Genomic DNA, 25,562 nt, shown 5'->3' on the forward strand with positions numbered 1-25,562 from the left:
GTCGCAAAAAGCATTTCACTGCACATCATACCGTGTATGACTGTATGTGACAAATAAAATTTGAATTTGATTAAATATTTTTTCCCTCCAAATTGTACATACAACACCCCACAATAACAACGTGAGAAAAGTTTACTTTAGGTTTGGGCAAATTTATTAAAAATAAAAAACATGTACATAAGCATTCACGGCCTTTGCTCAATACTTTGTTTATGGACATTTGGCAGCAATTACACCATCAAATCACTATGAATTTGATGCCACAAGCTTGGCACACCTATCCTTGGCCTGTTTGGCCCATTCCTCTTTGCAGCACCTGTCAAGCTCCATTAGGTTGAATGGACGTCCAACTCAGGGAATCTACAAAGAAGAAGACCACAAACAAAAATCACACATTCAAATATTAATAACATCGTCAATATTTTTTTTTCTTTCCTTTCTTTTCTGTTTTTCTTGTAAGCTGTTCCCTGTTTTGTATTCTGTTGCTGACCCCAACTCTGCTTTCTGGAAGATCGCTGCCTGTTCCCGTTTGACCCCAATGCTATTAAACCCCTGCTCGCTTAACAACATTGCGTCTGCCTGCTCCACAGATGATACTCATGCTCCCAGTATGACCTTTTTATGTCTAACTCCTCTCAAGCCTCTGGGTCCCAAGCCAACGTTGACAACCTGTCAGACCATAGGCCTCTCACGGACCCGACAATCACTGCAATTGCCAGGTCCAGCATCTTCACAGTGATGCCTGGCTTTTACAACAAAAAATTTAAACTCTAGCCTGGTTGCCATGTTCCTTTTACTAAGGTGTGACTTTTGTCTGCCCACTCTACCACACAGGTCTGATTGGTGGATTTCTGCAGAGATGATTGTCCTTCTAAAAGGTTCTCCTCTGTCCACAGAGGACTTCTGGAGCTCTGACAGAGTGACCACCAGGTTCTTGGTCACCTCCCTGACCTAAGGCCCTTCTCCCCCAATCACTCAGTTTAGGTAGCCAGCCAGATTACATTTACAGCATTACAGATCTATGAAGAGAGTCCTGATTGTTTTGAACTTCTTCCACTTTGCATTACTTCCGGGTCGCTGCTCATGTGGTCAACCAATGGAGCGAGGCTTGGCTTGTATTTGCATTTATTATTGTTCCTGTTTTTTGTTATTTTATTACTTGATGTGTGTATAGGCTTGCACATCCTGCTATGCACTTTAACCGAGGCAGATTTTTTTTTTTTCATACTTTCTCATGGACCGCTCTAGATGCACTCACTCCGGGCTGTTGCTATGTTCCAGATGCGCTCCCGTGAGTCTCTGCTTTTTTCCTGGAATACATCCCAGCATCGATATCCGTGGAATTTGCACATTTTTATGGACCACAGCTTGCATGTATTGGATGTAAATGTAAATGGATGCTTTTCTGTGAGTGTGTGTCTGCTCTCGAATATAAACATCCTGACGAACCACTGCTCGTCTACCACAAAGACATCTTAACACATGCACCACCCGCATGGGGAAGATCCTGGACAAATGCTATGGCTCAGTCCCTGATGCATACAGATCTCTATTCCTCCCTCCTTTCTCCCTCCCTCTTGGCTGATCATCATACCATACTGCTTGCACCAGCATACACAACAATCATCAAAAGGGCAAAGAAGATAGTTAAAAACATTAAACAGTGGACTGAAGAAAGCATCCAAACTACAGGTATGTTTTTAATCTACAGACTGGGACAACCTGCTTTCATCCAACAATAGTCACGAATCTCATTCTATGTTGACAACATCATCCCATCCAAAACAGTCACCATCTTTCCTAACAATAAACTTTGGATCACCAAAGAACTCATGGGTATCCAAAAAAACAAAAAGAAAAGGATCTTCTTTACTGGCTCGAAATCTGCAAAAAAGAAAAGCCACAGAGAAGTCCATCTCGCAATTAAAACAGCAAAATTAAAACAAAACAAAGTGGAGAAGAATTTTCCTGAGGGGAACCTTCACTCTGCCTGGCAGGGACTAAAATCCATGGCCCCCGCAAACACAGTAGCCTCCAGCCCTAGAAACATCCATGTGGAGGGCAGCAGCACCAGATCCTTGCCTGATGACCTCAACTCATTTTACACCAGGTTCAAGTCAGATAACACCATCCAGCTCCAGAGTTTAAGATCCTCACTCAAACCAGGCAACTCTTCAATCGTCTTCATAACACTGGATGTATTATACCATATATTACTCACACATCTACATACAAACCTCACACATACACCATATATTCCTCACGCATCTACATACAAACCTCACGCATACACCATATATTCCTCATGCATCTACATACAAACCTCCCACATACACCATATATTCCTCACACATCTACATACAAACCTCACACATACACCATATATTCCTCACGCATCTACATACAAACCTCACACATACACCATATATTCCTCACACATCTACATACAAACCTCACACATACACCATATATTCCTCACGCATCTACATACAAACCTCACGCATACACCATATATTCCTCACGCATCTACATACAAACCTCCCACATACACCATATATTCCTCACACATCTACATACAAACCTCACACATACACCATATATTCCTCACGCATCTACATACAAACCTCACACATACACCATATATTCCTCACACATTTACATACAAACCTCACACATACACCATATATTCCTCACACATCTACATACAAACCTCACACATACACTATATATTCCTCACACACCTACATACAAACCTCACACATAAACCATATATTCCTCACACATCTACATACAAACCTCCCACATACACCATATATTCCTCACACATTTACATAAAAAACCTCACACATACACCATATATTCCTCACACATCTACATACAAACCTCACACATACACCAAATATTCCTCACGCATCTACATACAAACCATTTCCATGGCTTGTATAGAGTCCATGCTCCCTCGCTGCTTGTCACTTGTGTGCTCATCCCTACTTGTTCATCTCGAACCTTTTCCTTCCATTTTGGTCTTGTGTGTATAGTACAGTAGGCTTCCATTCCTGTTCTGTTTCTGGGTTTGTTGTGCGCGTGTTCCTCATGCCAGATCCCTGGCGTGACATCTAGATAAACACTAGAGTAATCTAGGGTAAAACTGTCACATTGCCTGGCCAAAGTGCAGAATGTCATGACTGCAGACCATGACTGAGGAAGTATAGGTTTTCTCCAGTACTGAATTTCTCCCGTAACTATGATGTATTCCATATACATCAAAACCATTTTATTAGATTTTATTATTGTGTTGTGTCAGATTATTGCTTTTGAATCCTCTTATATGTTGTTGCCAGAACATCTGCAGAACACCACAAGCTGGAGATACAACATTTCTTTGTTCTTTTTTCTTTATTTACATTAAACTTTAACCCAACTCGACATTTGTATGTGGACAGCAAAGAAAATTTCATTGTACAGAGAAATGACAATAAACATATGTACATATGACAATAAATGCTTTGAATCCTTGAAAAAACTTTGACAGGTCTTTTTTTTTTTTACTGATTTTCTGCTCTGATGTATGTGGACGGACCAGTGGCCAAAAATTAAGTAAGGTAATAACACAATGTGTATTAAAAGGCTTTATAAAAGGTTTTATGGCACATCCATAAAACATCATATAATGGAGATTTTCACAATGTCTGTTTCACAGTTTTCTAACGTTTAATAACGTTCATCTAGCCATCAATAGTGGCCCTAATTCAACAGACTGAACGCTTCCCAACTGCAGCCTGATGAATAATTGTCCAAAATCACCTAAAGGGAGCAATACAAGCATATGAGGAAATGGGTGAACTTTCACCAGATAAGAGGGTTGAAGTTTAATTTTGTGGTTTTGCATTTACTGTACTGTATTTTGGAAGACAGGATGGGTGGACGTGTTAACACGCTGTTTACGCCCCTTTATTCCTATCTGAACAATGCTGGTATTAATTGATTCATTTCGGTCTTCATAAGTAACTTATCATTATTGTCATCTTCATCATCACATTATTATTGTTATTGTTATCTTCCATTGTGACCTGTGTGCCATTCTACAGTTGTCATGTTGCTATGTGACAGCATCCTTATGTCCCCAGAGACAGCCTTCTGTCTGGGTTATTAGCTGGGATTGGAACAAGAATCATCCCATCTTTCTCCACTACTTCTCCTGGTTGGATATATACAGTTTTTAACACTTTTTCTCCTCTGATCTGTTGTCAGGAGGGAATATAAGTGTCTTGAGGGGAGAAGACCGCTAGAGGGCAACAGCGCACATCTTCACTTCTAAAACACTTCACTTTACACTCCTGCTCATTCTGTCGGTGGAACGTCTCTCAACATGCTCTTTACTGTGGAGATATGGCAATTTGTGAAGAGCAATATTTTGTCTGTGGTCTTGGGGATCATTGCTCTCATATTATGGAAGAACTGGAGCAAACCAGACCATTTCAGCAGACTGCCTCCAGGTCCAGCTCCTGTACCACTTGTTGGTAACTTGCTTCATATAGACGTGAAAGAGCCGTACACGTATTACTTAGAGGTGAGCGATGCAGCACGTTTCTTTACTTCTCATTTCTTTCTGTCTGTCTTGCTGTGCTTGTTAAACGCGGCATTGTCACTGTATACCGGATACATGGAAAGTAACGAAGTACAAATATTCCACGTAGTAATAGTTACTGACAGGGCTGCACCGTGATAAGAGATGAGATCGTGGGAGAATGCGCCTAGAAGACACTGCGTGACCGATTGTTGCAAGTGGGTGGACTGAGTTTAGACGAGACATTGTCAGCTGCGACAGTTTCTGACGCAGCACAGACAGAATGTGAACGGGCCACAGAGCCGGAGACACCTCGCCTGCCCGAGGTGGGAGAAACAGCGACACCCAGTGTTACGGATGTGGAATGAAGTGAAGTGCAGTGATTGTCACATGTGATACACAGCACACGGTGCACACAGTGAAATTTGTCCTCTGCATTTAACCCATCACCCTGAGTGAGCAGTGGGCAGCCATGACAGGCGCCCGGGGAACAGTGTGTGGGGACGGTGCTTTGCTCAGTGGCACCTCAGTGGCACCTTGGCGGATCGGGATTCGAACCGGCAACCTTCTGATTACGGGGCCGCTTCCTGCCCCAGTAAACACTCACAATGCAGGTGAATGTGGAGCTAAAATAACAGAGTTGTTTTTCTGTCCGAAAATGCACAAGCAGAAAGGAAGAAAAGATGAAGACAAAACCGGGGCAGAAGAGTCAGGTTGGCAGACACGGCCTGAAAGTGAAGGGGAAATGGGCGGTTGCGACAGAAGACACATATTTGTTTGGCCTTTCCGTCATCTGAGGGCAAACTTTTGCGGTCGGCCCCGTAAGAGCCTGGTCCAGTATAATGTGGTATACCACCCACCCGTGGAGGAGCAGCGCCTTTACTCTGATTTATAACTCAGTTCTCACCAGATTCAGGCAGGAAGAGAATCGGAAATGAAGCCCTTCACAAAATCCACAGATTAGAAGAGGTTTTGGATGATGATGAGCAGGCTCTCATTCTTTCTGGTTTTACATCTTACTTCGGTACTGTTCAGGATATATATATATATATATTTTTTTTTATATAAAAAAAATGACTTTAAAGGAATAAAACCTTGACGAGCAGGCTAAAATCAAATCTGTTCTGTTGAATGTGTAAATTCTTAATTTTGATTATTGAACATTCACAAAATACACACACACATAGTTATCCATGTCATGGAGGAGGAGGAGGCGCGTGGTGAAATGGTGAGGGTCTTAGTGAATGAAAAATAAATCCAAAGCAAAGGTTTACGCAGCACTTTAGGTCAAAAAACGTCAATGGGAATGATAAAAAATATAACGTATGTATGTGTCCTAATGACCAAAACCAGCATTGGTAATCAAGAAAAATACAGTGAGTTGGTGCCAGTGAGTTTTACTACTGTACAGTAGTAAAAATGAAAAAATTAATACAAATAAACCAGTCCCAGTGTAGATGTGTGATTGATTATTGCAATTCCTTGTTACGAAATACTGTGTACAGACAAAAAAAAAACCTCTGCTGTATCTTTCCTCAGCTTGCAAAAAAATACGGCTCTGTATTCACCATCTGGCTCAGCAACAAGCCTGCCGTGGTGATCTCTGGCTATGAGGCCCTGAAAGACGCGCTTGTGACCCAGGGGGACGACTTCAGTGGGAGAGCCAACTATCCTCTGCTCATGAGAGTAACCAGAGGATACGGTACGTTCACAGAGCACATTTAGAAATAAGTGGTGGCTCACCGACCACAAACATGAACACTATAGGTGCAAAGATTCGGGCAACAGGACAGCTGCTGTCAAGTAATTATTAGCATATAGAAGCAAATTATACTATTAAAGTTGTCAGTTGGAAAATATTTAGTTGAACATTTTCCAGACCTGATTACAATGCTTAGGTGTGTAGATGTCAACGTGTCACATTCCTGACCTCAGTCTATCATTCAAATTGTCAGATGTCACTGGGCATGATGTCACACTTGAACTGATGAAGTTACAAGTCAGAGTCCAATATGGACAGCTTACATTACAGCACTACATTAGCCACAAGACCTTCTTAGCAATGTCTTTTGATAACAAATCATTAAATGGTATTTTATGCATTCTAATGCCATAGAAATGAGTCTACAGACTTACATTTACAGAATGTATCAGTCCCCCTGTAGACACTCGGGGTTAAGTGTTGTTCAGGGACACAATGGTAGTAAGTGGGGCCTGAACCTTTGTGGTCTTCTGGTTCATAGGAGAGTGTGATACCCACTTGTCTACTATCACTAGAAATGTGATAACACAATAAAAAATCTTTCAGCTTTCATTGTATTCAGGGTCTGTGTGGCTCTCCTGGTCTAATTCTTCATGTGGGACAATCCACCTGAAATTTCCTATTTGGAATTTCCAATCACCAGTCTGACTTACCTTGTGCTTGCTCTATAGATACTGATAAGCTGGCATCATACCTTTGTTGTATTTTGGCATTGAAGTTCATTGTATGTTGCTCTTGGATCTTTCAGTCCATTCCTCACAGAAAGGTTGTTGAAATTATTAATAGAAGCTTGCATTGACAAACCACATTCATTTAGTGTTTTTCTACACTTAAGATACATAACAAGGTGTGCATTGTGTGAATAAACAGGACTTCTGTATGTCAGGTGACTGCAAGTTGAAAGGACAGAAGGTTGGAATGAAAATATTCTAAAATCTGGGTTTTTCCCAGAGCAGGTTAGGGTTTTCCTGAATTATTAGCCCACTTAATCAAAAATGTCTACAAATTTGAAGTAATAAATTCTGACACATCTGTCACCAAAGGTGTGTTGGCCAGCAGTGGTCATCGCTGGCGAGAGCTGCGCAGGTTCTCCATCATGACCATGAAGAACTTTGGGATGGGAAGGCGAAGCATAGAAAAGAGGATCCAGGAGGAGGCTCGCTGTCTTGTAAAAGCATTTGAAGAACCAAACGGTAAGAAGAAATTTTCTGCACGTCTCCTTCACTGAGCAGAATCTGGTTACTCAGTGCTGGTCATTACTGATCATTTATTAAAATAAAATACTGGTTGTGTATCACATATAAGGAATAGAGATTTGGCTGAACTTCAGAGATTACATTGCAGATAATTTTTTATATGATTAAACCCAGTCAATTTGATTGGGGGATTTCTAAAAATCATTGAAAAAAATTAAATACAAATAAATAAATGTAATCTGAAATACACACTCAAAATCTTGCAACACGTTTAAAGGTGAGCTGACAATAACCTAGACACCTCATAGTAATTAAGCAACCTCTTTTTGCTTGTGGTGCAAAGTCACTATCAAGATAAAAATAAATACTTTTAACTTAAATAATGTTAATAATACAACACTCCATAAAACAGAGGATGTCAAGGCATTACCATCCTGCATGTGATTGTCTGTCAAAAAACTCTCATGTTTGGGTTTAGTTGTGGTGTCTTCAAGTTGCTTTTTTAAAAGTCTCTTACCCTCTTTCTCAGGTGGCACCTTCAACCCTAAACAGCTTTTGTACAACGCCGTGTCCAACGTCACCTGCTCCATAGTGTTTGGACACAGATTTGAGTATCATGACCCACAGTTCCATTTTCTCTGTAAGGCTGTTGATACTTGCTTCAGTTTTCTCAGCAGTCCTTTTGGTCAGGTACTATTGCTTTAGTTTTAGTCTTATAGTCACGTATATTATTTCAGTACTATGCAAAATAATGCTGTAAAATAAGAATGCTTTCAAAAATGTAAATATGTAAAAAATGTAAAGATCTTATATTTTCTTGAGTTGAAACACAGTTATTTACTGACACTGAAACAACTGAGTATGAGTCTTGTTGGCGAACTTGGTTGAGAAAGGCCATAATCCCACCAGGGTGAGGTTGTAAAAGGCAGTTTCATGAGACAGGACAAACACCATGACGTGCCTCAACACAGAAACAAGACACAAGGTGGTTATACTGCATCAGCAAGGTCTTTCCCAGACAAAGATTTTAAAGCAGACTTGGGTTTCCGGATGAGCTGTTCAATCTCTTGAAAAACAACAGGCAATGTTGTTTTTCATGAAATGGTCTTCATGAAAAAAAAATTGCAGCCAAAAAGACATGCTGCCCACATGGAAACGCACATGCTGATTCGAATCCCGATCTGCCAAGGTGCCACTGAGGTGCCACTGAGCAAAGCACCGTCCCCACACACTGCTCCCCGGGCGCCTGTCATGGGTGATGGATTAAATGCAGAGGACAAATTTCACTGTGTGCACTGTGTGCTGTGCTGCTGTGTATCACATGTGACAATCACTTCACTTTCACTTTCAGCAGGTGCTCTGGATTGGTGAGCAAAAATGTGAAACATTTGGCCAGCTTGGAGCGTGTCTGCAGGCAACAGTGAAGCATGGTGGAGGTTCTTCGCATGTTTTGCACTCCATTAGTGATTTTGGACTGCATTAGTCCTCAATGCTGAAAAAATACAGGCTGATACTTATCCATCATGCAGTACCATAAAATCTACTAGTTCATCAAGAACTATCTTCAGAGTTCCTTCGCCGAGAAAAATTGAGGGTGGTCCCACCAAAAATTGATTTGATTTAGATGTATCTCATGTTCATTCACTGCACTTATGAAAACAAACTATCAACACTTTCATTTTTGAAAGCATTTTCATACCTGCCTAGAACATTTGCACAGTACAGTATATTTTTTCATGTGATATCTATTTGTAAATTTGTACCTTGCACAGATCTATAACTCTTTTCCCAAGATTGTGGACTTCTTTCCTGGGCCTCACAGGAAAATGTTTGAGATGGTCAACAAAGCCCAGGGCTATGTGAAGGAGCAGGCTTTAAATCGCCTCAAGAAGCTGAACACATCCTCCATTCCAGAGGACTACATTGATGCCTTTATAATAAGAATGATTCAGGTATAAACACTTGAATTTAAATAAGAATCCTGCATCGGTACATCTGTTCATTCATATTGGACAGTCCTTGGTGTAGAACATGGGATGGTTAGATACTTTATTGATCCTAATGGGAAATTCAGGTATCCAGGAGCATATATAAAGAAATACAGTGCACACAGGTCAGTGCATCCAGAAAATATTCACAGTGCATTACTCTTTACATATTTTGTTATGTTGCAGCCTTATTCTGAAATGGATGATAATGACAATGTAAAAAGTTTACTTTTGGCAAATGTACTAAAAGGATTAAAATATTAAAAGCTCTAATTGCTGCCAAAGATGCATCGACAAAGTATTGAGCACAGGCTGTGAATATGTTGTCATGTGTTTATAAATCTGAGGATGAAGTTTAATTTAATCCATTTTTGAATAAAGCTGTAACAGGAAAGGAAAAGTGATACACAACAATGTGGTGTCTATATAACAGAGCCGACCACTGAGTAAAGCACCGTCCCCACACACTGCTCCCCGGGCGCCTGTCATGGCTGCCCACTGCTCACTCAGGGTGATGGGTTAAATGCAGAGGACAAATTTCACTGTGTGCATCATGTGCTGTGCTGCTGTGTATCAGATGTGACAATCACTTCACTTTAAATCTCCCATTGGTGCTCTTGGCTGTTAATGGAAGGTGCCTATCACTGTACATTGGGAACATATTTTTGATTTGCTCTGATCTAAACATTGATCTGAAATTTGCCCTTGCCAACATATTTACACTTGCCAACATGGACTGACTGACTACCTCGACTGTTCAATTTAGAACAGTATATCAACGTGAAAATCAATGTTATTTACTGCACACATATGTTGTTGATACGTATAATGTGGGCGGCCTGTTTCTCATCCTTCACTAATGCAATTGATACATAATGACACAAAATACATTTTCACTTTACAATGTTGCAATTATTGGAAATGAAATGAGGAAAATGTTTGCATTTAAAAAAAAAGTAATCTGTGATTAGAACTTTAGTCTATTAATATTTTTGGCAGGAAAAGGACAAACCCAATTCTGAGTTTTCCTACGACAACCTGTTGTCCTCGGCATGGAACCTGTTCAGTGCCGGTACAGAGACGACTTCGTCTACTATGAGGCACATGCTATTAATCATGATGAAGTATCCTGAAGTTCAAGGTCAGAGACAAACATCTTCTGAATGGCCCACTTTTTTTGGTATTTTCAAATTTGTTTATGACAAATTGTTTATGAAATAAACTGCAGTTTTCTTCATAACCAGGTCATGGGCAACACTGCTGTGTGCTAATATTAATAAAAGCATTTCTGCTTTGTCTCTAGCTCACAGATTCACTGTGTCCTATATGTACAGTGGAAGCGTACACACTCCTGTTAAAATACCAGTTTTATTATTAAAAAAATGAAACCACAAGAATTTCCATACTTTAGCCATGTTTTAATGTGACATTTAGCCTGTACATTTTAATTAAAAAAGAAAACAAATTGGTTGGGGGGGTGGGATACTAAATATGAGAACAAAATGTGAAATAAGATGGTTGCATAAGCGTGTGCACCATTAAAGCAACACTTTATTGAAGCACCTTTTAATGTAATTACAACATTCAGTCTTTTAAGAGAAACAGTCTGTCAGTAAGGCGCATACTGACTTGGCAAGATTTGTCCACTTGTCCTTGCAAAATGTTCCAAATCTGTCAGATATATTTTAACACTACCAGTCAAAGGTTTAGACACACCTACACACCTGGGTCTTGCTTTTTTTTAATTATAGAACAAAACTGATGACACGGGTCTTTGAAATAACACCTGTGAGGTTAAGTTATGCGTGTGTGTGTGTATACATACATATACATACACAAACACACAATAATAATAATAACTAGAAGCCAAAATTCCAGGGGAAATTTTGATGGGCCTGTCCGGGCGTTTTTCGTAGGAGCGCGGGCATGCTAACATCAAAAATGCTAACAGGGCTTGGCCAAGGTGCTTCACATGAAATTTGGTGTTGTTTGGAGCATGTTTAACATCAAAAACGCTAACAGGGTGTGGCCAAGATGCGTCACTGTAAATTTGGTCACGTTTGGAGCATGTTAAAAAAATTAGCATGTTAGCATGCTAATGCTAGCATGCTAACATCAGAAACGCTAACGGGGCGTGTCCAAGATGCGTGACGTTAAATTTGGTGATGTTTGGAGCATGTTTAACAATTAGCATGTTAGCATGCTAATGCTAACATCAAAAATGGTAACAGGGCGTGGCCAAGATGCGTCACTGTAAATTTGGTGACATTTGGAGCATGTTTAAAAATTAGCATATTAGCATGCTAATGCTAACATCAAAAATGCTAACAGGGCGTGGCCAAGATGCGTCATGTTAAATTTGGTGATGTTTGGAGCATGTTTATTAATTAGCATGTTAGCATGCTAATGCTAACATCAAAAATGCTAACAGGGCGTGGCCAAGATGCATCACGTTAAATTTGGTGACGTTTGGACAATGTTGAAAAAAATTAGCATGTTAGCTCAAGGCGTAGCATGTTAATGGCCGTAGGACAGGGCGTCCCTAATAAAGTTGCTGTTGGACAGGGCATCCCTAATAAAGTGGTTGTTGGACAGGGCGTCCCTAATAAAGTGGCTGTAGGACAGGGCGTCCCTAATAAAGTGGCTGTAGGACAGGGTGTCCCTAATAAAGTGGCTGAAGGACAGGGCGTCCCTTATGAAATGGCCAAAGGACAGGGTGTCCCTAATAAAGTGGCTGTAGGACAGGGCGTCCCTACTAAAGTGTCTGTAGAACAGGGCGTCCCTTATGAAATGGCAAAAGGACAGGGCGTCTCTAATAAATTGCCTGAAGGACAGGGCGTCCCTTATGAAATGGCCAAAGGACAGGGCGTCCCTAATGAAGTGCCTGAAGGACAAGGCGTCCCTAATGAAGTACCCGAAGGACAGGGTATCCCCAATAAAGCAGCCAAAGGACCGGGCGGTCTTAATAATGTGTTTGATTGGCATCCTAATGAAGCTGCTGGTTTGAGATTCCATTGAATTACAGTGCTGTCGCTGCTGCTGTATCAGTACCCCTTGTAGGACCCCTTTGCTGGCAATGACACAGTAGCAGTACCACATAAAAGGGGCCCCATTTTACCAATGCTACCAATGCTAAAATTAGCATTCAATGCATTCTAATGCGAAAATGACCCTGTTTGAGAGTTAATAGCTCGGCCACGCCCAGTCCGATCGCTTATAAAAGTAATAGCACACCTCACACAATATAGTACTAATTTTTGATATATAGCACGCCGGTGTGCGTGCTTCGGTACGACCCGCATTAAGTGCCGAAAAAGTCTGAAATAATAAAAAAAAAAAAATAATAAAGTTTTTTTTCACCCATTGACACTTTTTTGTTTTTTCAAATTTGTGCATAATCCGTAAATCAGACAGAGGCAAACCATACGTCAAAACATCGGTCTTGATGAGATCTACGAGACACCATTAAAAACTTTTTTCTATGTCAAACCATCAGGACACAAAGTCCAAAAAAGTCCAATTTTGGACTAGGATAATAAACGCGTTCCGAAAACGCTTTTTGGCGAATTGCGCGCCGACCGTAAATCCGGCCGAGCCGAGCCATACGTCAAACCGTGCGGAAGGAAAAGCCGCACGACCTGATATGAGACTTTTGTGTGTGCTGTGAAGCGTTTGATCGCAAATGTTAAGAATCCAAATTTTTTCACACTTTTAATGTTTTGATCACAATTTGTGGCCCTCCTGTAGTCCCCAAACAAGCAATCAATATGTCATTTTGTGCGGAGAGGCCTGACCTCTCCGTTTTTTTTGTGCGTCTCACGGCCTTAGCGTGGCAGCCAAAAATGCGAGACATGGCATTTTTGCCCTTCTTCCCTATTTCCCATGTTTTCCTGACCACTGTTGGTGGTAGCAACACATCCAATATGTCTAGCTTTTACGGCTGGTCACAGGGAGCTGAAAACCTCTTCCTCTGTGCATTAGTAAACCACACTTTTTACACTTTGAACCCGATTTGTGGGCGGGCCGTACGACTTACCAAAATAAACAATACGTCATTTTGTGCGTTTCACGGTTTTTGCGTGGCAGCCTTGAACGTAAGACATGTCCTTTTATTGCCTTTTTCCCAGTGTTCCGGGTTTATCCGGGTTTTCCAAACCCCCGTTGGTGGCACCGACTCGTCCCATATGTCAGATTGTGTGCCACACAATCTTCCTTGTCTCTAGCTTTTACGGCTGGTCACAGGGAGCCAAAAACTTGTTCATAGCACGATAGTAAACGGTACTTTTTACACTTTGAACCCGATTTGTGGGCGGGCCGTACGACCTACCAAAATAAACAATACGTCATATTGTGCGGACTCCGTTGTTTCTGTACGTTTCACGGTTTTTGCGTGGCAGCCTTGAACGTAAGACGTGTCCTTTTTTGCTGCTCCCAGCACAATAGTAAGTGGTCTGTCATGCTGACAGGCCCAAATAATAAAATATAGTTCTAAACATATGACATCTTGTGCTCTCATTTGGACTCCTGGCAACAAATACTATATAATAAATGTGTGTTTGCTGCCTGCATGGTTTAATTTTTTCAGAGCGTGTTCATAAAGAGATAGATGAGGTGATTGGACCAGACAGGCCCCCCATGATGGAGGATCGTGTTAAGATGCCCTATACAGATGCAGTTATACATGAGGTCCAGAGGAGCATGGACCTTGCCCCCACCGCCGTGCCACACAAAGTGATGAGAGACACGGAGTTCCACAACTATCATATCCCTGAGGTGAGTTCTTCTGGTACGAAAGAATCCAAGTAGTTAACAAGAAAGAAGTGACTCTGTGGGTGCATGTCTAAGCTTATGTAAATATCATAAAGAACCATGATTAAGTTCAGTTTTGAGCTCTTATGAATACAGTAATGTCAGTTCTGGTATCATCACACTTCTTTTGCTTGTTTTTCAGGGAACTGTGGTGCTTCCTTTGATCTCTTCGGTTCTTACCGACCCGCAACTGTGGAAGAATCCAAACCATTTTGATCCAGAGAACTTCTTGGATGATGCTGGGCACTTTCAGAAGAACGATGCCTTTCTTGCTTTCGGATTAGGTATACTTGTACATTACATTACGTCTCCTAAAAAACAGTTTGCTTTACTATGTAATTTATATGTTTTTAGGGCTTCAACAACGAATCGATTGAATCGCTAAAAATCCATTACTAAAAGAGTTGGCAACGAATTTCCTAATCGATTCGTTATGTCGCGGAGCGGACACAATTGGTCTCTCTCGCGCACAGATGCTAGGAGAGTTTGGCGCCTCATAGACAGCGCGGAGCAAAAATAAAAAAAAACGAGCGGAGGTAGAGGACAGATACATGGCGGAGACAGAGAAATCTGCGCGAAAAAATGCAATAGTGACATGGCGGCACGGGAGCACCACGGCAATGATGCAGCACCTGAAACGCAAACATGTTGGAGTGTTTGAGGAGGAAGAAGGGAGTTCAGCAGCAGGGTAAGTCGCTACAGAATCCTACTTTTGTTCCGTTTTGAAGTGAGGAACGTAATGTCCCTGGTGCTGGTGTTTAACTCGACGCGGAGGAGAACTAGACGGGGACTTACAGCGCCACCTACAGGTGTGGAGGGGGGATGAAACAGCGTTCGGACTCTGCGTCTCCACGTGGACGACTCGCCTATTGTGTCCCTGAGCAAGACACTTAACCCTGAGTTGCTCCAGAGGGACTGTCCCTGTAACTACTGATTGTAAGTTGCTCTGGATAAGGGCGTCTGGTAAATGCTGTAAATGTAAATATTTACCCGTCATCCAGCTTGACAAGCATGACAAGTTAGCGTTAGCGCGTTAATAACAGTAGTAAAGCAGGGGTGCTATAGTTACTTTGCATTAAAAGACTAAAGACATGTTTTTATTCACTAGCCTTTTTTGGACCATTCATTTTTCAATCTGTTGTCATGTATAGCTACACTGCAAAAAAAGCTTTTCTTACCTAGTAATTTTGTCTCGTTTCCAGTCCAAATATGTAAAAAATCTTAAATCAAGATTACTAGACAAGAAAAATGGCATGAGAAAATTAAGTGTTGCTTAAAACTTCTGTTTGAGATTATATCTCATTAACATTAGTTTTCTTACCCCATTGGCAGATAATTTTGCTTATCACTTAATTCTTAGATGTTTTATCAGAAAACAAGACATAATTTCTTATGCTATGTCATGTGTGTAATAAATGTATCTTGATTTAAGATTTTTTAGAGATTTGAAATGAAATCAGGACAAAACTACTAAGTTAGAAAAGCATTTTTTGCAGTGTGTGTGTGTCAGTGTGAGAGTTTGTGAGTGTGTGCATCTGCAGTGTAGTGTAGAGAACAAATTCTGACATTCAAACAAATCCTGTTAAATTTTCTGATTTGTATTGTTCTTAATTTTTTTATAAATTATTTATCGTTCTGGCAGCTCAGGTGGCACTTTATTTAAAAAAAAAACGTCTCTATTTGGCAGATGTAAAGCATACATGTGTATGTTTTTTGTGTTAGTCCATTTTTATTTTATTTTATTATTATTATAACAGCTCAAGGAGCAACATGTTTGTGCACTTTCTAAAGATTTTGGTTCTGTTTTTGAATAAAGGGTTGGAAATGAATGCTTTGTTTTTTTATCCGATTCTACGATTAATAAAAAAAAAATCAACATATTAATAGATTATTAAAATAATCGTTAGTTGCAGCCCTATATGGTTTATTGATGTAACCTACTTGATCATTCAGACCACAATCTGGAATTTAAGCTTTATTTAATTATTCTTCACAACTGTGCAACTGTGGAAGAATTTTGTTTAATCAAAGTTTTCAGAGGAATCCAGATGAATGCTTCCCTAGTACCTTGAGAGATTTAAAATCCATTCAACGATATAACCTCACCAACAGATGTACCAAATGCTGATGTAAGGTCCAGAAAGAGTTACATGGTACAGACATTATTCTATTAATAGACAATGATGGCTGAATACTGAATACGTTGTTCAGTGATTTTACCTCTGACCTTCATCTGGAATCTACTGTTTCTGTGTTCAGTCTTGTGGATTGTGTCTTGCTCAGTCATTTTTTCGCCTTGTGGTCACAGGGAAGAGGGCCTGCCTGGGAGAGGGTCTGGCCCGGATGGAGCTCTTCCTTTTCTTCACTAGCCTCCTACAGCGCTTCACCTTTGAAGGCATCGAACCCCCTGAGGAAATTGACATCACTCCGTCATGCTGCGGTTTTGGTAGAATGCCTCGCAGTTATGAATGCTGCGCCAAACTCAGAGTGCATTAATGTCTCAGGATCACATTAATTATTTGTAGTGCTTGTACAGGGAGTGCAGAATTATTAGGCAAGTTGAATTTTTGAGGAATAATTTTATTATTGAACAACCATGTTCTCAATGAACCCCAAAAACTCATTAATATCAAAGCTGAATGTTTTTGGAAGTAGTTTTTAGTTTGTTTTTATTTTTAGCTATTTTAGGGGGATATCTGTGTGTGCAGGTGACTATTACTGTGCATAATTATTAGGCAACTTAACAAAAGACAAATATATACCCATTTCAATTATTTATTTTTACCAGTGAAACCAATATAACATCTCCACATTCACAAATATACATTTCTGACATTCAAAAACAAAACAGCCACGCTGTGGAGTACTTGGACGCATGTGATGGAGCATTGTCCTGCATGAAAATCATGTTTTTCTTGAAGGATGCAGACTTCTTCCTGTACCACTGCTTGAAGAAGGTGTCTTCCAGAAACTGGCAGTAGGACTGGGAGTTGAGCTTGACTCCATCCTCAACCCGAAAAGGCCCCACAAGCTCATCTTTGATGATACCAGCCCAAACCAGTACTCCACCTCCACCTTGTCGGACTGGAGCTCTCTGCCCTTTACCAATCCAGCCATGGGCCCATCCATCTGGCCCATCAACACTTACTCTCATTTCATCAGTCCATAAAACCTTAGAAAAATCAGTCTTGAGGTATTTCTTGGCCCAGTCTTGACGTTTCATCTTGTGTGTCTTGTTCAGTGGTGGTCGTCTTTCAGCCTTTCTTACCTTGGCCATGTCTCGTGAGTATTGCACACCTTGTGCTTTTGGGCACTCCAGTGATGTTGCAGCTCTGAAATATGGCCAAACTGGTGGCAAGTGGCATCTTGGCAGCTGCACGCTTGACTTTTCTCAGTTCATGGCCAGTTATTTTGCGCCTTGGTTTTTCCACACTTGGTTTTTCCACACTTGGTTTTTCCCTGTTGACTATTTTGAATGAAACGCTTGATTGTTCGATGATCACGCTTCAGAAGCTTTGCAATTTTAAGAGTGCTGCATCCTTCTGCAAGATATCTCACTATTTTTGACTTTTCTGAGCCTGTCAAGTCCTTCTTTTGACCCATTTTGTCAAAGGAAAGGAAGTTGCCTAATAATTATGCACACCTGATATAGGGTGTTGATGTCATTAGACCACACCCCTTCTCATTACAGAGATGCACATCACCTAATATGCTTAATTGGTAGTAGGCTTTCAAGCCTATACAGCTTGGAGTAAGACAACATGCATGAAGAGGATGATGTTGACAAAATACTCATTTGCCTAATAATTCTGCACTCCCTGTAGTGCTGGGAACTGAACTTTATAACTTATTTGAACTGGTTACTTGTTTCTGGCAGAATTGCACAACAACATTTTGCCAAAAAGTTGCCCCAAGCATCATCACCTTAAGTCCACGGCGTCTGGTGAGCACAGACCAATCAGCAAACAACGTTGTTATGATATAACCGATTATGTTCTGCACTGCATTGATGCAGAATTGTTCTTGTCTGCATCACGAGCATCAATTATATGATTAGTTTCAACACCCCTAGTCCGTTGTGGAGTACCTAGAGGTTCAATTCTAGGAGTATTATTACTGTATTGTATTGATGCTAATACAGTCCCTGACAAAAGCCTTGTCGCTTGTGTACAAATTGACCGCAAGTGCTGCTGAAATATATTTCTAATCAAGATTTTTTTAAATAGCTAATTTTATTCCCAACAGCTTTTGTAATAATGTTTCAGTGCAAAACGAAACTGTCAAAAAGTATTCTAATATTCAAAGCTTGGGTCTGCTTAGCCCATTGAGTCAATTTTTGCAAAGACATAAGTGTTGTCGCCTTGTCATAAACCAACATTTGTTGGTTCGAAAATCCAAGGCCAGCCCATTTTCCACTGCAGCAGAGCTCCACGAGACCTGATCACCTGAAGTCCCTGTGTCAACCAGAACAGTATGTCGGATTCTGTCTTGAAATGGCCTCCATGGTGGAATCAGTGCCCAGAAACCAGCACTAAATAAAAGACCATTGAAAAACCATGTGGCATTTGCCAAGGCCCACAGCCTGCTACAAGGATGGACGCTGGAAAAGAGACAGAAGGTGGATTTTTCAGATGAATCTTCTGCTGAATTACACCACAGTCACTGCAAATATTGCAGGAGACCTACTGGATCCGCGTGGATCCGAGATTCACCCAGAAAACAGTGAAGTTTGGTGGCAGAAAAATCATGTTCTGGGGTTACATCCAGTATGGGGGTGTACGAGAGATCTGCAGGTGGAAGGCAACATCAATAGTCGGAAATACCAAGAAATCTTAGCTACCTTTTATATTCCCAACCATAAAAGAGGCCAAATTCTGCAGCAAGATTGTGCTCCATCACATACTTCCATCTCCACATCAACGTTCCTCAAGGTGAAGAAGATCAAGATGCTCCTGGATTGGGCAGCCCAGTCACCAGACATGAACATCATTGAACATGTAGTGTAGGATGAAAAAGGAAGCATGAAAGACGAAACCAACGAATATTGATGATCTCTGGCAGGTCTCTGGGACTGCTTTCTTTGCTTTCCTGATAGATTGTATGAATCCTTGCTAAACCACATGGATGCAGTCCTTCAAGCTCATGGAAGTCATACAAGATATTCAATTTGGATCTCACAGCACCACTACTTAATTTGCTGACATATTTTTGTATTTGCAGTAAATTCAATTGTTCAAATTCTGTATAGCGACAAAGCTTTTGTCTTGTCAAAATTTGACCTTTCTTTCTTGATTAAATGATAAATAATTTTTTTCAGTGAAATAATTCATTTCAATGCATTAAACATCATTTGGTAGAGTTTTAGCTTTTCATATGAGCTATTTCTAACACCAATTGATTCATTAAAAGTCAGGTTAATAGCAAGTGTTTCTACAAAATAGATTCCCCTAATACTGTATCTGAAGCCTCTTTCCGAAATTCAGCCTTGGTGCAGAATTACAGCCACTTTTTAGCCACTCCCATAATGAGATTTCCCCAGACAACTTGCAAATGATATTTTACGTACCCAAATGAAATAAAAGAAGCTGATTACAACAAAGATGTATCACTCTTTTTTTTATTTTATTGTTTTACTTTTATTAACAACAGTCAACATAAATTCAAACAATAACAACAGTCCTGAGATTGGGCCCGAGCTCTCAAATAAAGATAGATATAATTACAATAAAGATCTGAGGGGGAAATAAATAAATAAATAAATAAATAAATAAATATGAATAAATAGACAAACCTCAAGCAAAAATATAAACTTAAAAAAAGACATAAGTCCACCAAGGCTTTGAACTGGTCTCCATCTTCATTTAAAGATGTGAGTCTTCAGCTGTAGTTGTGCTGTCAACATTCCATTAAATAAGATAAGATAAGATAAACCTTTATCAGTCCCACAAGTGGGAAATTGCACAAGTGGGAAATTGTCACGGCAGAAAGTGGACAGAAGCAGAAGGTAATAGCAGCAAAAACAGAGGTAATAGCATCACCAAAAAACAAGATAAATATGTATCTGTATATATGTACAAATTTACAATTTAAACAGTTAACAATTTAACAGAATGTGCCCAAGTCTGTGTATGTATGGTCAGCTGTGAGGTCTTTGTTATAGAGTCTGACAGCGGTTGGAAGAAAAGACCTTCTGAACCTCTCCTTCCCTCATCGTGGGTGCAGTAGCCTGCCACCGAAGGAGCTGCTCAGTGCTGTCAGAGTTTCCTGCATGGGGTGGGAGATGTTGTCCAAATGTATTTTGTTGTCCAAATGTATTTGATGTTGTCCAAATGTATTTTTTTTGTATCCACTGTGAGATTGTGGATGGTTCAGGTTTCAACCAATAAGTTGTTATTTTTCTTGTACCTATTAATAGGAGATGTAGCAAAGTTTTCTGATGCTGGGACAGATAATCAGGGAATTTGTCCAGTAGACACGTTAAAGGGTCCCAGGAAAGATTCACTTTAAGGAGCCCTTACACGTGCCCCTTAACTTCAGTCCAAAAATGTTGAACAGTGCGACAGTCCCTTAATATGTGTGTTTGATCACCCACAAGTCCACAGTTCCTCCAGCACTTATTGCTACACCTGAAAAAATCTGAAAAATCTGATTTTAGACTTCCAGTCAAATTCCTTCCACATTTGACTCCCCACCCCCTTATGACAACCAGAACAAACACTTTTCCAAGTATCATCATCCAATATCACATTGAGTTCAATTTCCCCTTGTTGTATTATATATTGGATATTATCAGACATATCCATCATCAGTTTGCAGTAAATTAAGGACACGTGTTTTTTCATTACAACATTGTTTTTAATCAGATGAATCCCTTATGTGTAAATATCTGTAATGGTCCCCTGAGGGGAGATTAAAGTTGTTTCTTAGTTGGGCGAAGGTTTTCATTACATTTCCCTCAAAAAGCTGGTTTACAGTGATTAACTTTTTCTCTGCCCACTTATCAAAGCCCGTGTCCATTAGAGATGGGAGAAATTCAATATTCCTACTTATGTACATGGCCCAAGAAAGGGCCACCGATCCTCTTAATTGTTTATGTACCTGGATTTTTAGAGTATTTTTAACCCATACATTTTCAATCTTCATTTTCTTCTGTGTTTCTAGACCAGTAAATGGGATAGAGATATTCAAAGCATTGATTCCTCCTCCACATGTATCATTCTTGATAGTGTGGGGACACAGATCAGATACTATGCTCAACAGTATGCTTTGTGTGCAATAAAAGGGCAAAAATATATATCCTTCATGGCTGAACTTATTTAGCCTCTAGCAAAAGTGTCATAGAAAACAAAGAAAGATTCTAAAGGATGCTGTTCATCCAAATACTCATTTACTGAAAGTGAAGTGATTGTCATTGTGACTCAGTGACACAATGTTCTGTGCATTTAAATCACACATTTGGTGAACAGTGGGCAACCATGAAATATAATGCAAATGGGGAAAAACAAGATATACAGTAGTGGCCAAAGGCTTTGAGAAACACAAATACTGTTTTTTACAGTTTGCTGCTTCCATTTATATTATGGCAGGTTGCATATATTCCAGAATGTTATGAAGAGTGATCTGATCAGAAGATCTGCTCAAGGGGCAGTGGTGGCCTAGCGATTAATGAAGCAGTTCGAATCCTGATCCGCCAAGTTGCCACTGAGCAAAGCACCGTCCCCACACACTGCTCCCTGGGCGCCTGTCATGGCTGATCACTGCTCACAAAGGGTCTGTCACGTCCATGCGGGCATGACGCGGCGGGTGAACGGAGAGGAGGACAAAGAGTGACGAGAAGACGTGGAATGAAGGACGCTTTCACCTGACATCACGAAACCGGGGTTTAATTGTGAATCACAGGACAGGGGAGACATCCGAGACGTAGACACTGGTGAACACGGAACATAACGTCAAAGACCTGACAGCGAACAGAAACGAACAGGGCAGCTTTATACAATTAATACAGGTGAAAACGATTAGGGAACATTACACATGACAACAATGAAACTCCGGTCCGGATCCTGGACCGGAGTAACCCCCATTTCGGACCGGATCGTGACAGGGTCATGGTTAAAAGCAGTCCCTCTTTGCCATGAAAATGAAATTAATACCAAAATCCCATTTCCACTGCATTTCACGTTGCCACAAAAGGACCTGCTGAGATAATTTCAGTGATCCTCTCGTTAACACAAGTGAGAGTGTTGAGGAGCACAAGGCTGGAGATCATTCTGTCATGCTGATCGAGTTAGAATTAGACTGCTGAGTACTGGGGTAAAGTCATTTTCTGTGATGAAGACCCTGTGTGAAGCTGTTTCATTAGATTCCTTTAAAGTGGGCATGAGATGGTGGGAAGGACTTTACTTTACGAAATATTGTTTAAGAACTGAAAGATTTGCAAAAAAAGTCAAGAAACTTGTGTCATTCAGCTAAATTTTTACTTTCTCAACGCCTAATAAATAATGATAAACCTGAGTGCGGCACAGTTTTTGGTATTTTGGCATAATCTCAAGGTTACTTATTAAACTTATTAATTACGATTAAGACAGTCCGTGGTGACTCAGCAAGTCTTGTGTTTATTCATTATTTCATTTCCATTCATTTCTATAGAATGTATAGATGAAGCATCCTCAACACCTACAGAGCAGGTTGTAAAGAACTGTCTGAATTTGAAAGTCTGACCATCTTTTTTATTCACAGAATTATGAATTATGTTGTATTACAATGAGGGGAGAGATGTTTTCCTGTTTTATGTCTTGTCTGCATAGTTATTCGCAGGTCAGCATAATTTAGCTCCCTCAAATGTTAAACATAAATCTTTGCAAAAACATGCTCATAAATTTCTCCAACTGTGGACTAACATCAGTGTTTGTTGTGCAATTATAGTCAAGCTAAGGTCACAGATATGGAACGTTTTGTTCTACAAGAGGAACACTCAGTTATAAAATAGGAACCCTCAGTGAAGTTTAATAAAAGTCTTGGCTTTCATCTACATTCTCTTAATTATTTCCTTTATTAGGTCACCCAGGCAACACCCAAGACAGAAACCATTAAACCCGCCCTTTTCTGAGGGTAATCATAAGTCCTAAAGATGTTACCCATGTGGCCTCAGCCATCACAATATTATATACTGAATATTGTCATCGTTTTTTATACAACACTTCTGTCTGGCCACTTTTTTTGGTCTGAATTGCTTGTTTCTTGCATCCAATGTCCAGAAAATCTAACTCGTGGTAGAACTGTTTTTTTCTGTTTTTTCTTTCTGCACTTTTGGCTCAAGTCTCATCCCTGGTGTCAGTGGCAGTTTTTGATATGGGTGATATTGATATGGGATGCAGGAGATTCTCTGACTGGCTGGAGTGGAATCCAATAACCAGCTCACAAAGTAAAACATGATGCTGAAGTTCTCCTTATTGGAATGGTCAGTTCCACCTTAAATACTGTTCAGCAGGCTGCAGTTCCACCCTAAATACTGTTCAGCAGGCTGCAGTTCCACCATAAATACTGCTATCACACCCATGTATGTGGGAAGTGAACGTGAGATCCTCGGTGTGCCCGCTTGCTGCTGCTGCTGCTGGCCTGAGGTCTCACACAGGGCTGCTTCCAAATAAAGCACATTTCATTCATTCATAATTATGTCAATTAATTTGTTCTGGGTTGTGCAAAATGTCATTAAAAAACAAAAACAAACCAAATCTGCACACTGAAATGTCATTGTGCAGTGATCCTCGGGTTGGAGGATAAGTGTTAATACTGGAGAGCAAAATTAACAGTGATGGAAGATCAGGTCAAAGCCCCATATACAGTGGAGGAAATAATTATTTGACCCCTGGCTGATTTTGTAAGTTTGTCCAATGATGAAGAAATGAAAAGTTTCAGAACAGTATCATTTTAATGGTAGGTTTATTTTAACAGTGACAGAGAGCACATCAAAAGGAAAATTGAAAAATAACTTTAAATAAAAGATAGACTGATTTGCAATGTGGAAAAAGCGATTGTGATGTGAATAGTTTGCAGATGCACTGTATATACAGAAAACACCTCAATACTGACACAACATAGCATGAGCATTTCATAACCAGTTTATTCTTTTTAAACAGGTGAAAACACTTCGATGGGTGTAAGTGGACAGAACTGCTTACTTATGTGACGAAAAAAAAATTATTATGGCAATAACACAATGTGTATTAAAAGGCTTTATGTCCTCAAACATCTCATGGCTTGGCACATCCAAGCATCAGGTGATGTTTCACAGATTTTTAACGTTTAATAATGTTCATCTAGCCATCAGTAGTGGCCCTAATTCAACAGACTGAAAGCTTCCCAACTGCAGCCTGATGAATAAAGGGCATACAAGCATGTGAGGAAATGGGTGAACTTTCACCAGATGAGAGGGTTGAAGTTTAATTTTGTGGTTTTGCATTTACTGTGAAATACAGTACAGGCAAAAAGTTTGGACACAACTTCTCATTCAATGTGTTTTCTTTATTTTCATGACCATTTACGTTGGTAGATTCTCACTGAAGGCATCAAAACTATAAATGAACACGTGAAGTTATGTACTTAACAAAAATTGGAGACCTGGTCTCCACAGTGACTGGACCTGAACCCAAACCAGATGGTTTGGGGTGAGCTGGACCAACAAGTGCTAAACATCTCTGGGAACTCCTTCAAGACTGTTGGAAAAGCATTTCAGGTGACGACCTCTTGAAGCTCATCGAGAGAATGCAAAGCAGTAATCAGAGCAAAGAAACTAGAATATAAAACATGTTTTCATTATTTCACATTTTTTTGTTAAGTACGTAACTCCACATGTGTTCATTCATAGTTTTGATGCCTTCAGTGAGAATCTACCAACGTAAATGGTCATTTTGGCCTGTATTGTATGTTGGAAGACAGGATGGGTGGACGTGTTAACACATTGTTTACACCCCTTTATTGATTAATTTCGGTCTTATCATTATTGTCATCATCATCATCACATTATTATTGTTATTGTTCTCTTCCATTGTGACCTGTGTACCATTCTACAGTTGTCATTTTGCTATGTGACAGCATCCTTGTGTCCCCAGAGACAGCCTTCTGTCTGGGTTATTAGCTGGGATTGGAACAAGAATCATCCCATCTTTCTCCACTACTTCTCCTGGTTGGATATATACAGTTTTTAACACTTTTTCTCCTCTGATCTGTTGTCAGGAGGGAAT

The 25,562-nt window shown here is 40.2% G+C and overlaps 1 protein-coding gene and 1 long non-coding RNA gene across 4 annotated transcripts; one reads left to right on the forward strand and one right to left on the reverse strand.

The window, feature by feature from the left end:
- Nucleotides 1-131: 131 nt before the first annotated feature.
- LOC114769617 (uncharacterized) lies at nt 132-3,100 on the reverse strand. The gene is made up of 2 exons (XR_003743238.1): nt 2,927-3,100; nt 132-360 (listed from the first exon to the last, which is right to left on the reverse strand). It is a non-coding gene; the product is annotated as an uncharacterized LOC114769617 (long non-coding RNA).
- Nucleotides 3,101-4,262: 1,162 nt separating this feature from the next.
- On the forward strand, nt 4,263-16,972 carry LOC114769325 (cytochrome P450 2M1-like). 3 transcript variants are annotated; one of them, XM_028962226.1, is made up of 9 exons: nt 4,263-4,570; nt 6,107-6,269; nt 7,373-7,522; nt 8,055-8,215; nt 9,298-9,477; nt 10,513-10,654; nt 14,099-14,286; nt 14,465-14,606; nt 16,631-16,972. In XM_028962226.1, the coding sequence occupies exons 1-9, from the start codon at nt 4,370-4,372 to the stop codon at nt 16,816-16,818; spliced, it is 1,515 nt and encodes a 504-aa protein (XP_028818059.1). In that variant the 5' UTR covers nt 4,263-4,369; the 3' UTR covers nt 16,819-16,972. The 3 variants fall into 3 exon arrangements, with proteins under 3 accessions (XP_028818059.1, XP_028818060.1, XP_028818061.1); XM_028962227.1 differs by having other exon boundaries at nt 16,317-16,773; XM_028962228.1 differs by lacking the exon at nt 16,631-16,972 and adding an exon at nt 16,246-16,349 and having other exon boundaries at nt 14,465-14,670.
- The last annotated feature ends 8,590 nt before the right edge of the window (nt 16,973-25,562 follow it).

This window comes from Denticeps clupeoides, chromosome 19, assembly GCF_900700375.1.
Source record: "Denticeps clupeoides chromosome 19, fDenClu1.1, whole genome shotgun sequence".
In the NCBI taxonomy this organism is placed as follows: domain Eukaryota; kingdom Metazoa; phylum Chordata; class Actinopteri; order Clupeiformes; family Denticipitidae; genus Denticeps; species Denticeps clupeoides.